Source organism: Olea europaea, chromosome 10, assembly GCF_002742605.1.
Source record: "Olea europaea var. sylvestris chromosome 10, O_europaea_v1, whole genome shotgun sequence".
NCBI classification, from domain to species: domain Eukaryota; kingdom Viridiplantae; phylum Streptophyta; class Magnoliopsida; order Lamiales; family Oleaceae; genus Olea; species Olea europaea.
In genome coordinates, this window is record NC_036246.1 from 35,980,610 (window position 1) to 35,993,341 (window position 12,732).

General features: G+C 33.1%; 2 protein-coding genes across 2 annotated transcripts; both read right to left on the reverse strand.

Moving 5' to 3' along the window:
• Positions 1-3,225: 3,225 nt before the first annotated feature.
• LOC111402028 (ubiquitin-fold modifier 1) lies at positions 3,226-5,693 on the reverse strand. Its single transcript, XM_023030058.1, has 4 exons — positions 5,546-5,693; positions 5,351-5,448; positions 5,110-5,142; positions 3,226-3,577 (listed from the first exon to the last, which is right to left on the reverse strand). The coding sequence occupies exons 1-4, from the start codon at positions 5,623-5,625 to the stop codon at positions 3,498-3,500; spliced, it is 291 nt and encodes a 96-aa protein (XP_022885826.1). The 5' UTR covers positions 5,626-5,693; the 3' UTR covers positions 3,226-3,497.
• Positions 5,694-6,865: 1,172 nt separating this feature from the next.
• LOC111402027 (pathogenesis-related protein 5-like) lies at positions 6,866-8,197 on the reverse strand. Its single transcript, XM_023030057.1, has 3 exons — positions 8,093-8,197; positions 7,187-7,850; positions 6,866-7,102 (listed from the first exon to the last, which is right to left on the reverse strand). The coding sequence occupies exons 1-3, from the start codon at positions 8,148-8,150 to the stop codon at positions 6,967-6,969; spliced, it is 858 nt and encodes a 285-aa protein (XP_022885825.1). The 5' UTR covers positions 8,151-8,197; the 3' UTR covers positions 6,866-6,966.
• Between the last annotated feature and the right edge of the window lie 4,535 nt (positions 8,198-12,732).

Sequence of the window (12,732 nt, forward strand, 5' to 3'; positions counted from 1 at the left end):
AGTTGTGATTGTGAGATACAAATTACATCTGATTAAATCTTAAATTGTCCGTAGTCGTAAGTAATAACGAGATACAGATATTGTTATTACGAATAGACCATCACGTGTCGCATTTTTTTACTTGTGAAGTGAGTAGCTGATCTCACAAGGTAAAGTGTGGTGACACTTATATGAAAATGTGGATGTTTTGTTATAGAACAAAACATTGGAGACCCGTCGAGAGATTCCACATGGATAACTATCTGAGTGTCAGCAGTTAATCTCTAACGTTCGATAGTGAAATTGATTATTTGACTTGAGGTCGTCATGGTACCTTATATGAGGACAATCATACTTTGGCGTTGTTGGACGTTGCTCTGCAAATGGCCGCTAATACGACATCGTTCGAGTACGACAAGAATCGTATGAAGGTCGTGATTAACCAATAAAGGATTCGTCACTTTTAGATAGTAGGAGATTATGATCTGCGTTTCATTCAATTAAGTCAATGATGAAATCCTTGGCCAAGGTGTACTCACAAGTCGAAAAGGAGTTTTCGACTTATATTGACTTAATAATGGAGTGAAAAATATGATCGTTAATCGAAATTGACACACTTCTATATCTTGTAATTGATCGGATCATATTGACGAATGGATTATAGTTTCACGGTAAACGAACGAGTTTGATTTTGTCATACCACGTGACATTTCCCGTCACATGTATTGTCCTGACACATTGCTAAATGTCAATTTGGGACGGCGAGTGTGAATTGATGATAAATTAAAAGGGTGTTTTAATTTATCAAATTTGATTAGATCATAATAATATTTCACGTCGTTAGGCATCGTGATCGGGAACCTGATGGGTCGCACACAAAAGAAAATTGGAAGATTGCAAATTTGTTAATTAATTAATTTAACAATCGTTGGATAAATTAATCAATTGGATTTGTTATTTATAGGCCTGAATTAATTAATTTGATCGAATTTAATTAAATAGATTAATTAAATATTATATTGGACCGGGCTGGGTCAGGTTCGTTTGGGCTTATATAAATACAAGATTAGGGTTTTCAATCCATATGATTTTTTTCTCATAATTATTCTTGCTAGCACAAGATGAGAAAACCCTGGTAGCTGCAATCTTATTCTCTGTGTGAATCAACATTGGAGGCTGGACAATTGGACAGCTATGGGTGGCGAATCATGATTGTTGGAACGAAAAGAAAATCAAAGTGTTTGCAAAATTTTTCAAAGGTACAATCTTTATCACGATTTCTATCTAAACACAAATGGATCCATTGAGAATAGAAATAATTTTAATTTTCCGTTGTACATATATAAGTAAATTCCCAACACAAAGTACAGCTTAAAATTGAGGTCAACGTTGCCTTGTTGCGCCACTGCCTCCGTCAATATGAATGTAATTTTGTAGTTCCACTGCAGGTTGTTCTCCCTGGCGTTGTCCACTGGAGTGAGCCTCTCGGTTTCATATTTTCCGGCGGCTGAAACCTTAGCATAAATTTTCATACTACCAGAATCATGAACTTTTGGGAGGTTATTGGCGGAAATAATAGTTATTTGTAACCTTTTACACTCCATTTTTCTTTAGCTTTTAACGGAGGTTCACTATTGTGGATTGTGATTATAGAACTTGGGCTATTAATTATCAATAAATATATTAATATTTTTTAACAGTATGGTTCAACGTCTACTAGTTCTTGACCCCTTTAAAATAATTGCATTTCCTGACTTAAAATTAAATTAAGCGACAAACGAAATTTATGTTTGATTAGAAAAAAATTAATGTTGACTTTTGAGATGTCATTTATTTGCACTTCACAAGATCATGTTAAATAAAAAATTTATTTTATTTGATACTCCTTCAGCAACAGAAATTTCAATCTCAAGAGCTCACCCATGGAATTTTCCATCAAAAAATCCATAATTGATAATATTGTGAATGGTGGTCAGCGGAAGGCACCTAAATTCATCCTCTTCCTCAGAAAACTTAAAAATCAACAAAAATATGTTGAAGCTAGAGATAGAGGAAGGCTCAAGACTTGACTGAAAGTATAATTGATAATAGAAGCGTTTCAGTCGATAATGTTTTAGGGTAGTAAATAGACAAAAACCATTTAAAGGAGTTTTTAGTAAGGGAGGCCTATTATCACCCCTCTTTTTCTCGTTCCATTTATTGAAAAATGTACAATTTACCATTATTGAAGCCTTGCTGGTGAAGGCTTCGGTTGGTAAAGAAAGAGTAATGCTTTTTAACTACACTGGGATTGCAACCTATCAATTAAAATCACATTAGCACCACTTAGATTAGAATTGCAACCTCAATGGCGCTACATAGCATTACTCTAAAGAAAAATATCTTCTTCCATTAATTTTCTAAATTATTTTGTCTCATTTTAGTCTATTTTACAATCTCACGTTTTTCCTAAAACCCACAATTAAGTTATTCTTAGTTGAAGTTTGCAACAAAATCCACGAAGACATGCCATTTCTGATCAAAGTTTTTGAAAATTAGGCCACCAGTTTTGCGTAAATTTTCTTGGAAGCTTCTAAAATTTTAGTACAAAACCTTCAAGAGTTTCGAATTTAGAATCCAATTCATTCTGCAATAACGATGAGTGCTTGTTGGAAATGTTCCTAACCCACAACGCGTATACTATGCCTCTGGCCCGGGTCATTGGTGACCTGGACCACATGGCTATACTAATTGATGGCGACGTGTTGATCATAACGAGGCGGCCTCAGTACTGTCCGGTGGGATCACGGTCAGGATAATAGAACATACATGTGAAATTTTTTTCCCAGCTTATTCTTCACCAGAAGATACACAAGTAGCTGCATATATTTGCAGTTCATATATATATATATATCAAGTGAAATATATATATATATATATATATATATATATATATATATATATATCAAGTGAAAAACAAAAATTATGTCTGCAGTTCAAATAAGTAACTTATTTTCAACTTTAATCAATAAATAACTATGTACCTATATATACTATTTAAGCACAACGTTTCATAATCACGAAGCATAAGCAACAATTCCAGTGACCTAATTTAGCAGTAGCAGCCACCAAACTTCTATAAAGTCTTTGGATACTGTAAAACGTGGCCAAGGAATCTTAAAATACGAAAGAAAACTCGCTTCTCCGAAAAGTTATTTATTATTCGAAACACCCTACAAACCACTTCCATAAATGATACAATCAGGAGACAGTGGCACGAGGTATTTCATTCACTTTAAAAGTGCACAACAATAAATCCTGTCTATAACTTCTCAAACGCTCTTATTGTTTTCTGTGAAATCAAAGTCCAACAATCATTCATTTCAGTTTAGGATTAAACAATCTGAATATTTAACAACCCAACAACTAGTTGAGAAAGTAACATTCAAGAATTGTGTAAACGGAATAAGGATAGATATATATAGATAGATAGGTGAAATTTAATCTTAAGATAACATAAACCATCTTCAATTTGAGCTTTAAGATGACATCAAATGAGCACCAACCCTGTCACGAGGAATCAAGCGCAATTCCGAGCCATGTTTGAGAAAGACATTACCTGAAAGATCCATTGATTTATATTAGATAAGGAGTTAGAATTTAAACAATTAAATTGCCAACTGAAGTCCAATAACAACACATTTTTTGAAATATATTTCTAATACGAATTTAGATTTATGTAAAGTACCAGTCTAACATTAGAACTTAACACAAAAATTAACATTCACAAAAATGTGTCAAGAGCTAACAAAATTATGTGTATATATCACGGAGAAACAGAAAACGGTCAAAAAAGATCTAACACAGAAGTTAAAAGAAATGGTAAGATCAAAAGAACCGAAATAGTGTTCACACAACAGGACGAGTTTACAACATTTGGGCACTCATCTAACTCTCTTTTCACCATGTCAGAAACAAATATATGAGGCACACATACAACATTTGGCCACGAATTTTAATTATAGAGCAAATGAATTCACTTTCTTGAAACATTGGCAAGTTTATTGAGTTGAAAATAATGATAACACAATTATCTTAACGCGTAAATGTGAATTATAGTTAGTTCATATAATGCATAGTGTAATACTTAAATCTGAAAACAAATAAGCACAGAAAATGAGGCAGTGGAGCAGACAAGGGAAAGATATGGCCACAGTGGTGAGATGCCAGTTGTGGTGCTGTTCAGTGGCGAAGTAACTAGATAGAGTCGTAAGAGAAAACACAAAAAGGAAAGAGAAGGACGAAGAGTGAAGAGTGAAGAAAGAGGGAAGCTCAGACTTGGAAGCCTAAAACTTAGGGTCTTTTTTTTCTTTGTTGGGGGGGGGGGGGGGGGGGGGGGGAACAAATAGGGCCTTAGTATTGCCTTAACTCATACCCCATTTTTACATTTATTATGTAATTCCTTTTTCTAGAAATTTTCTTTCTATTCAAGAGGAAAATTTGCTAATTCCTCTTTTTGGGGAGCTACAAACTAAAAAAGCCAATAAGTAGAAGAAAAAGGAGCCAACTTTCCATCATAGAGAAGGGGGATCTAAGAGGGGAAAAGAGAATCAGATAGGCAGTGGAGAATATAGAGCAAAATTAACTCCCTTCCAAAGTTGCCATATCTAGCTGTTAATTTATTATCCCACCCTATTTCTCCCACTATAAAAACAAAACATATCACATTTTTACCTTTAGTAATTCTTATAGAAAAATAAAACGAGAAAGAAGAAGTAAAGTTTATAAGCCTCCGTACAAGCACACTTGCCAAAGCTAAATCAAACTCATAGAAAGAAAGGAAAAGTACTTAAACAATACATTATACAATTATGGCATATTCAGTAAGATGGATAGACAACATTGGGGAGTATTGAGGACGGAAAAACAAAAAACTCTGGTCCAGTTTTATACAATGTCACGTAACCAAATTGCACATGAATAATAACTATAAGCAAGCTATAGGGAAAATGAAATAAACGTCAATGGTAATATCTCATCATTAGCCAAAAAAGCTATCAAATCTCTAGTCAATCTAATGCTGCATCTTGATCTTAAAGAATAAAACTGAATATCAACAAACTTAAATGATAAATGTAATTTCTGAAGTACCTGCACTTTGTTGAGGATTAATTCCCACACCATCTGCAAATAATTCAACCAAAAAAAAAAAAATGCCAAAAATAATTAAACAGCAAAAAGCAGCATCTCCACAAAATTAACATATGTTGGATCAGCAAAATCCTCCCTACCCCCAAAAGAGATTCAATTTCGAAATCCAATCAGAAAATTCAAGAAAAAGGAACTATGAATTATGTGTGTGTGTGTGTACAAATCGCATGAGCAAAGATACCGTTGGTGATAATAGCGCTGGTTTGAGGAGGAACTTTGAATTCCTCGGCAGCAAATTTGAGAACTGCAGTAAATGGAGCAGCCTCAGGAACGCTAAATCTGCATTGAAAAATGAAAGATTTTTCTTTATGAAACGAAAATTAATTTTACATAAACTGTGAAAAAAAAATGAAAGGGTAATTTAGGAGTAACTAACACTTTAAACGGAAGTTTGGGATCGGAAGTGAGAGTGACCTTGAAAGACACCTTTCCGCCGCCGGCGCCATCGGTAGCCATTTTCTCTTCGGTTTCTTCTTTTCGAAATTTCTTTTCTTTTTTCTTAAAAATTAACAACAACAAAAAAAGTGGCGTTTAACGTTTTAAAGCTTAAGGAGTAACAACTGCGTCATAAGTACGCGGAGCGCGACTGAAAGAAAATTGCAACATGGATCCCTGACCTACTGCTGCAGTAGCAAGTTGATACGAAATCGTGTATTTTTTTACGTAATCAGACCTTAATGATCTAATATGTCCATGTCTCTATTAAATTATCAATAATCCTCATCTAAAGTTGTACGTTTTGCTTCTTGTTCTTTTATATTTTGGAAATTATTAGTAATGGCAAAAAAACTTACCCCATCTCAACTCGACAGGTTGGCGGGGGTGGGATGTGTACCCCACCCCGTAAAGAGAAAAAAATAAAAAATAATTTTATTTCTAAACAATTCACCCGTTAAAAACTCATTTTCAATTTGTATTTTATTCCCTAATAATAGCAAAACTCGAAATTTTGAAAATGTAAATAAATAAATAAACGGGATAGCAAATGGGGCAAAAAGCTGCCCCGTTGTCATCCATAGAAATGATTCTACATTTTCCAACCAAAATGAGTCGTAGTTATCAGTTCTCGAGAGAGAGCCCAATTTAAGTTCCAAAAACTATTGTTTGAGAACTAACATGACTTCTTCTTACGAATTGCAACAATCATGTACAAGGTTAAATTTTGATCCACAAGCATGTCAAAATTAAAATCATTAACTCCATCTAATAATTAGACATACTTTTTCCCTAGTTAATATTAACATTTCAACATTTTGTTTTTCTAATTTTTTGCGAATTTTTCGTTCCTTCATAATCAATGGTTAAATCTTCGTAGTAATCAGTATCTAAACATTCTTCATTCCTAGCCAAAGGAAAATGATAAAGATTTACCTTGTATAAAATATTTAGAAGAATCTTAATTGTTGTCGGAGTAAATGAATGTTAATTAATAAGTTTTAATATATTTTAAATCATCCAAGATCACATTACGAGTTATTAAAATAGTAGAAATTTTCAATTGAGAAGCCTATTCCAAAATTCCCCAACGAATTCTTGATTTATATTACTTTCAATTGCTCTTTTTCTTTTTTTAAGTTGTGGTGATTTTTTGTAATGTGGAAGGGACTCGTTCATGAACAAATGAAGAATAACCAACTACTAGAATTCTGTATGGAATGATCAAAGAACTTGTATAAAAAGGTATTCGAATCATATATACAACGAATTGAGATTATTTACCATTTCAAGAGAAAGGAATCCAGACGTATGGTGTTAGCTCAAACATAGCAATAAGGGAAAATTTAATGCTACTAGTAATTAAGAAATTGTCCACAAAGTAATCGTAATAGCCGAACCAAGAATCATCGTCCACCACTTCTCCATTGATGGTTGCAATCCAGTTGAATCACTACAAATCAAATTATGGTTATGATATGTGCACACGGGTTTCCTCCTGCAATCATCACGACAAAAAGAAACATCTTTTAGAGAATAATATCACTACAAATCGAGTAATCTTCTAAAGATTTGACATTACCTTGATAAGCAAAAGGCCACGACGTAATCTGCTCCCGTACATGTAAAAATGCTACTTGGATCATCATATGCATAACTATAAGATGTAGGGCACGCCTCCTTGAATTTTTTCGAGTAAGATGTAGGTTGACATGTAGATGGGTTCCCATGCATACCCCGACAGCAGTACTCGTCGGTATTGAACACATCACATGCACTTCGACATGCCACGGTCCTACCATTGCTTCTAACAGCTAGTTCTCTAGGGCAAGTAGACCTTAAATCTGCATCACACCCTGCAACGCTACAATTTCCTCTACCATTAAGGGGTGTCACACTCATTGGCAAATTGAACCCATCAACGAGGCTGACGTCATAAAAGTCCAATGTGGCGAGGGTGAATTCGGCTAGAGACGCGGGGGGCTTTCCCGAGCCTGAACATTTTAGAGAATTACCACAACTGCCAGTTTGACAAGGTCCATTACCACTCCTATCGAAATTGCAGCCTGTTCGAGCCCATATTCGGCCAGACCAACTCACCGGGGCTGTGAAAACACGAGATTCGCCCGGTCTTAAGGCAAAACCACCACCATTAAAATACTCACCCGGAAAAACGGCAGGCCAAATTGTCTCTCTACAATGGTTGATTATAGTGAATATTCGGGCAGAGTCCGAAACTTTTGTTCCTGTTCATTACATGAGAAAAACGATGAAAATTATACATTTCGATATATAAATAAATTATCGTCACAACTTAAACTTTTAAACGACGATACTACAAGAAAACTGTGCAAAGAACCAAAACATATCCCCTTCCCACTGCCCCTCGATCGTCTCATCTGGCTCGGACAACACTCCCCCCCAACCCCAGCCTGCCTCACCTATCGGAATTGAGGAAAAATAAATGACTATGACAATGTAGTATTACCTATTATGAAAAGATGTAAAAGCAAAAATGCTGACTGAAAATTTTTATGAAATGCCATGTTTTCTTGATCCTTTTTGCTGCTGAAGGGACCATAATTGCATATATAGAGAAAAAAATGCATACGAGGAATACGTGCTATGGTGAAGAGAGGCACTAATTAATTGTATGGAAAAGTTAGAAGTATTCCTTTCCTACTCTGTTATTGGAAGATTAGTATATTCTAATTCATTCTTTTATCCAAGGCACGAGCTTGGGCCTTGGTCTGAATTTGGTATATGGACTAGAACATAAGTAGACTTGGGTTAATGGGCCCATCAATAAGCTAAAACAATGTTCCTCGTCAAAATATGGGCTCAACCCGAGCCCAATTACGGGGAAAAAGAGGCAAATGAAATGTTTGACTAATTCAATTTTTCTTCATAAGTGAAAATTGTACCTTTTTTAAAAAAGAATTCTTACTTTATTATCAAAATAAATAACTTGTTAACTGTCATTTTTTTTATAATAACATATTACTTATTTTAAAATTTACTTATCACTTGTAAGAAATGCTATAAGAATCATGCTGATTTGATTAGAGTAACCGGAAACTGATCTAAAACAATCTGATTACATATTTAAAAACATAAATTGCAACTCGTTAAAAGAGTTCGAGTATCAGTCTATTCATCAGAAATTCAGAACAATTTTACTGGTTTTTGTCAATTCATTTTTGAAATGAAAGATTTGTATTGTTGCTTTCACCTAATTGAAACTTTGATCAACTTTTTAAAACATTGCTTATAAATAAAGTTTCAAGCTTAACCAAATTTACAAGCATTTATATAAAACAATTTAACACAATATAAAAAAAGGCAAATAAAAAAAAAATTTGTGGATAGATGCTTTCCTTCTCATAGCAACCCAATCCCCGTCTTCACCGCTTTTGAATTTCTAAAGTCACTTTTGATAAGAATTGGTACCTAAAAGCCGTTATGGCTTCATCAAAAATTGATTTTTGGTACACAAAAATCAAAATTCAGAAATAACAGCTGATTTGTGAGGTCCAAATGTTTACTTTTTCTTAAAGTGCTGCCATACTAGCATATGGGTTGATACAAAAAGTTTTATTCACAATCGTATGAGAAAACTTTTGAGAAGTTAAAGATTATTTTTGAGATTAAAAAATTATTTCGTAAATATTTGGATTGTTTTTTGAAAGTATTTTGTCTTGTTAGAATATGAAACTCTTTCGCAAGAACAGAAGCAGGGATCCTAAACGATTATATAGGAAAATTTATAATTAGTTTACGAATTATTTTAATAGCAAGTTAGTTCTCAATATTTAGGGGGAAAAAATTAAATTGGTCCCAACTACAAGCAGTTCTTAATTTGAAGCGTGACATTTTCAAAGTGTTAAATATTCATTTAACTTAAATTTATACCATTTATCATTAATGACGAATTTTGCAATAATAGCAAAAGTTAAAGATCAGCTTCTTACTCAAAGTTAGCTGGGAACCAGTGGTGTACTATTCTTCACTTATATATGAATATGATAATTTTATTATTATTATTATTATTATTATTATTGGGTACTGTGTAGTATTCTCCTCTTAACATGATAAAAATTATTATAATTTTTTTTTTTTTTTTGGCACTTGATGTAGCATAGGACAATAAATTTTAAACTTCGAAAGTAAAAAACTTTAGTTTTCAGTTTTTGTTTTTAAATTTCATGTTTAATAAAAATTAGATACATTAATTAAATAATTTAAAATTCGTGAATGTCGGAGTTGAACTTTTATACTATAAGAGGGAAAGACACTTCATTATTTGGGATATTTGAAAACATTCTATATATTTTATACTATATTCTTAAAATAACTCAATAATAAGTTTGTTCTTTTTCTTCATGTGATCGTATCTATAAAAGGAGAATCGATTAAGAACTGTAAAAGTTTTATATTGAAAGTTGAAATCATGTAATGTCGAAAATATCCATAAGAAGGGAAGATCACATGATTTTAGGATACCGTTTTTGACGTGATTTTCTAAATCTTGCTTTTAAATCTCTTCTTATGTCTATACAATTTTTATTTTGTTATGTTAATTGATGATCTACATATATATCACTTATTTTTCTCCAATAGTGCTTTGTGTTAGGAGAAATCCTATATTACTTAGGATTTCAATAATAAACAAAATACTCGTATCAGTAATATACTTGTTCTTCTTCCAATATGTCAAGATTTAATAGTATTAGTGCCCCCCAGGGCACATCCAAGTTGGCGGAACAATCATATTGGGGGGATCTGGAACCAAGTGTGGGGAGTTCGATTCCTGGTTGGAGCAGCCAAGTGATGTAATAACCAGAGGAAGGGTTGGAGCAGCTTGGTGATGTAATAACCATGGAGGAGGTCCCTTTGGGGAAGGAGTAAAAGCCATGTGGGAACCTGGGAACCAATAAGGGCACAACCTGCGATTTACCTCCACTAGTCACTGAGGGGCCGGGGGCTAGAGGTCCAGGATTTAGTCCGGCTAAGCTGGGACACCTGGGTTATCAAAAAAAAAAAAAAAGATTTAATAGTATTAGCAATTCTTTAGATAAAATGACTAATAAAAAAGTTGTAAAAGTCAATGAGTCAATTGAAATGTTGTATAGATGAGCTAGGTATCTTAGGGTTCAAAGTTGAAACAAGGAGGAAAGAGTCGTCGAATTTACGCTAGCATATCACCTATCTATGCTCGTGTGGAAAAAACAGAAATCTTGTCGGGCAACTCTCACTCAAACGACACACCGGTCACTCGCTTGTTGTTAGCCTGGTGTTCGAGCGACGGTGTTACGCATAAAACCTTAGTTCGTATTTTTAAAGAGTTTTTATTCGGCTCATGCTACCTAAATACCTTATACTATATATATACTCTAATCCTTTAATTCTTGAGATCATTCAACTACAATTTTAGGAAAACATCAAATTTACGTAATTCAAAACACCCACTTCATATATATATATATATACAGAAAGACACTTTCTCAAGAACTTTAAAAGATTGCTGAAAATTAAGGGAGGTTGAACAAGTGGTACAAGAAGGGTACCATAACAAAGTATTATTGGTGATACACAAGGGATAGATAATTATAACAGATCGGGACGGATGTGAGTAAAGCACATTCCAACAGGTCTTAGAGATTGCATGAATTAGATTGGTGAGACTAATGAGTTTTCGAGGTTGGATCATACTATAAATTTATATTGTTTATAGTGGAGGTTACTGGCTGGATCCCAAAAATTTTATCCAGTTGGATTTTCTCCGTTAACATATTTTGTGTTTCTGATTGCTTTCATATAATTGATCGTGGCATTAAAATCGTAGGATAATTTGACATGATTGATTAACCATCTAAAAATAACTAAAAAGTGACGTTGAATTAAAATAAATTGGCCAAATCTATACTTTCACAATAATTTGTGAATCATCCTTGTATCCGCATATAGCATTAATTATCATAAGAGGACAAGGAAAACTTTATATTTACATTTCTTTCAATGAAAATAAGCCTCCGTGCCTCATTTTTCTTTGTAAAAATGAGTTTTGTAATGGTAATTTTTATGAGATTATAGTTAAAAAAAAAAAAAAGATTTGTGTACAAAATATTTTATTAATAAAATGTATGGATGAAATTAAGTTTGAGAAAAAATAATATTCAAACAAGGACTAAGTTTCGATGTCTTACCTCACAAACCAATTTGATTAAAAAAAATCGATCTCTATGTATTTTAATGATCAAACAATGATTGAGTTTTATTATGTTAATACGATTAAATTCTCTAAGTTAGGCAAAAAGGAAAAACACACGCACAAACATATAAAATAAGACGATCATTCTTTACCAAATTAGAAGAAGCAAATTCATCAAAAATTCCAGATAAACATAGTCTTGAGCACGTAGGTTCATGACCAATGGACCATAATTGTGCAATGATTTATTGGAACTTGGAAAAATATATGATTGATGGCTAAGGTAAGCTTATACTCAAAACTTAAAGTTAAAATGAGGCTTCTTTGTAGTTGGAGCTCCTTAGGCCCCATATTTGGTCATCTAATGTGGTGTGATTTACAGTGCACATGTAATTAGGCAGGGAGTGGGACAACACCTGACCTAGTCACCCACCTTTAATCAAGTTATCATCTTTTTTCTTCAAATATGCATGCATCTATTTCCTTTAATATATAATGTTCGAAATATACTCACTTGACGTTTTATTAAACAGTAAATATCTTCCCTTGAAGGTTTAAACCGAGTTGAATTAAGTTGTGTGAGCAAAAGTCCACTAAAAGCCATTCAAATATAGAGAAAATTCTACTCGCATTCTTAAACTTTCATACTTATAAGTACTCTATAAAAGTTACATTCACAACGATACGATGCACCCCTCTTTTTTTCAAGTCATATCACATAAGATAATAGACATTTACATTGATAATATATATAACAACGTAGCTATACTAGTGAAAAATCCTTTTTGAGACGCTAAGCATTACTTAATCTCAATAAAAATCAATAGCATTTACATCTAACTTTAGTCCCTAATTGATTCGCTAAAATTTTTTTTTTTTTTTTTTTTTTTTTTTTTTTTTTTTATAAAATTTTAATA

What these genes read in the sequence shown, in the direction of transcription:
- LOC111402028 (XM_023030058.1), bottom strand. Translation starts at nt 5,625, where the DNA reads ATGGCTACCGATGGCGCCGGCGGCGGAAAGGTGTCTTTCAAGGTCACT. An exon ending in CCCAAACTTCCGTTTAAAGT is followed by an intron (nt 5,449 to 5,545) that starts GTTAGTTACTCC and finishes TTTTCAATGCAG; the next exon opens with ATTTAGCGTTCCTGAGGCTG. An exon ending in CAGCGCTATTATCACCAACG is followed by an intron (nt 5,143 to 5,350) that starts GTATCTTTGCTC and finishes AATTATTTGCAG; the next exon opens with ATGGTGTGGGAATTAATCCT.
- LOC111402027 (XM_023030057.1), bottom strand. Translation starts at nt 8,150, where the DNA reads ATGGCATTTCATAAAAATTTTCAGTCAGCATTTTTGCTTTTACATCTT. An exon ending in TTTACATCTTTTCATAATAG is followed by an intron (nt 7,851 to 8,092) that starts GTAATACTACAT and finishes TGTAATGAACAG; the next exon opens with GAACAAAAGTTTCGGACTCT. An exon ending in GTGGCCTTTTGCTTATCAAG is followed by an intron (nt 7,103 to 7,186) that starts GTAATGTCAAAT and finishes TGATGATTGCAG; the next exon opens with GAGGAAACCCGTGTGCACAT.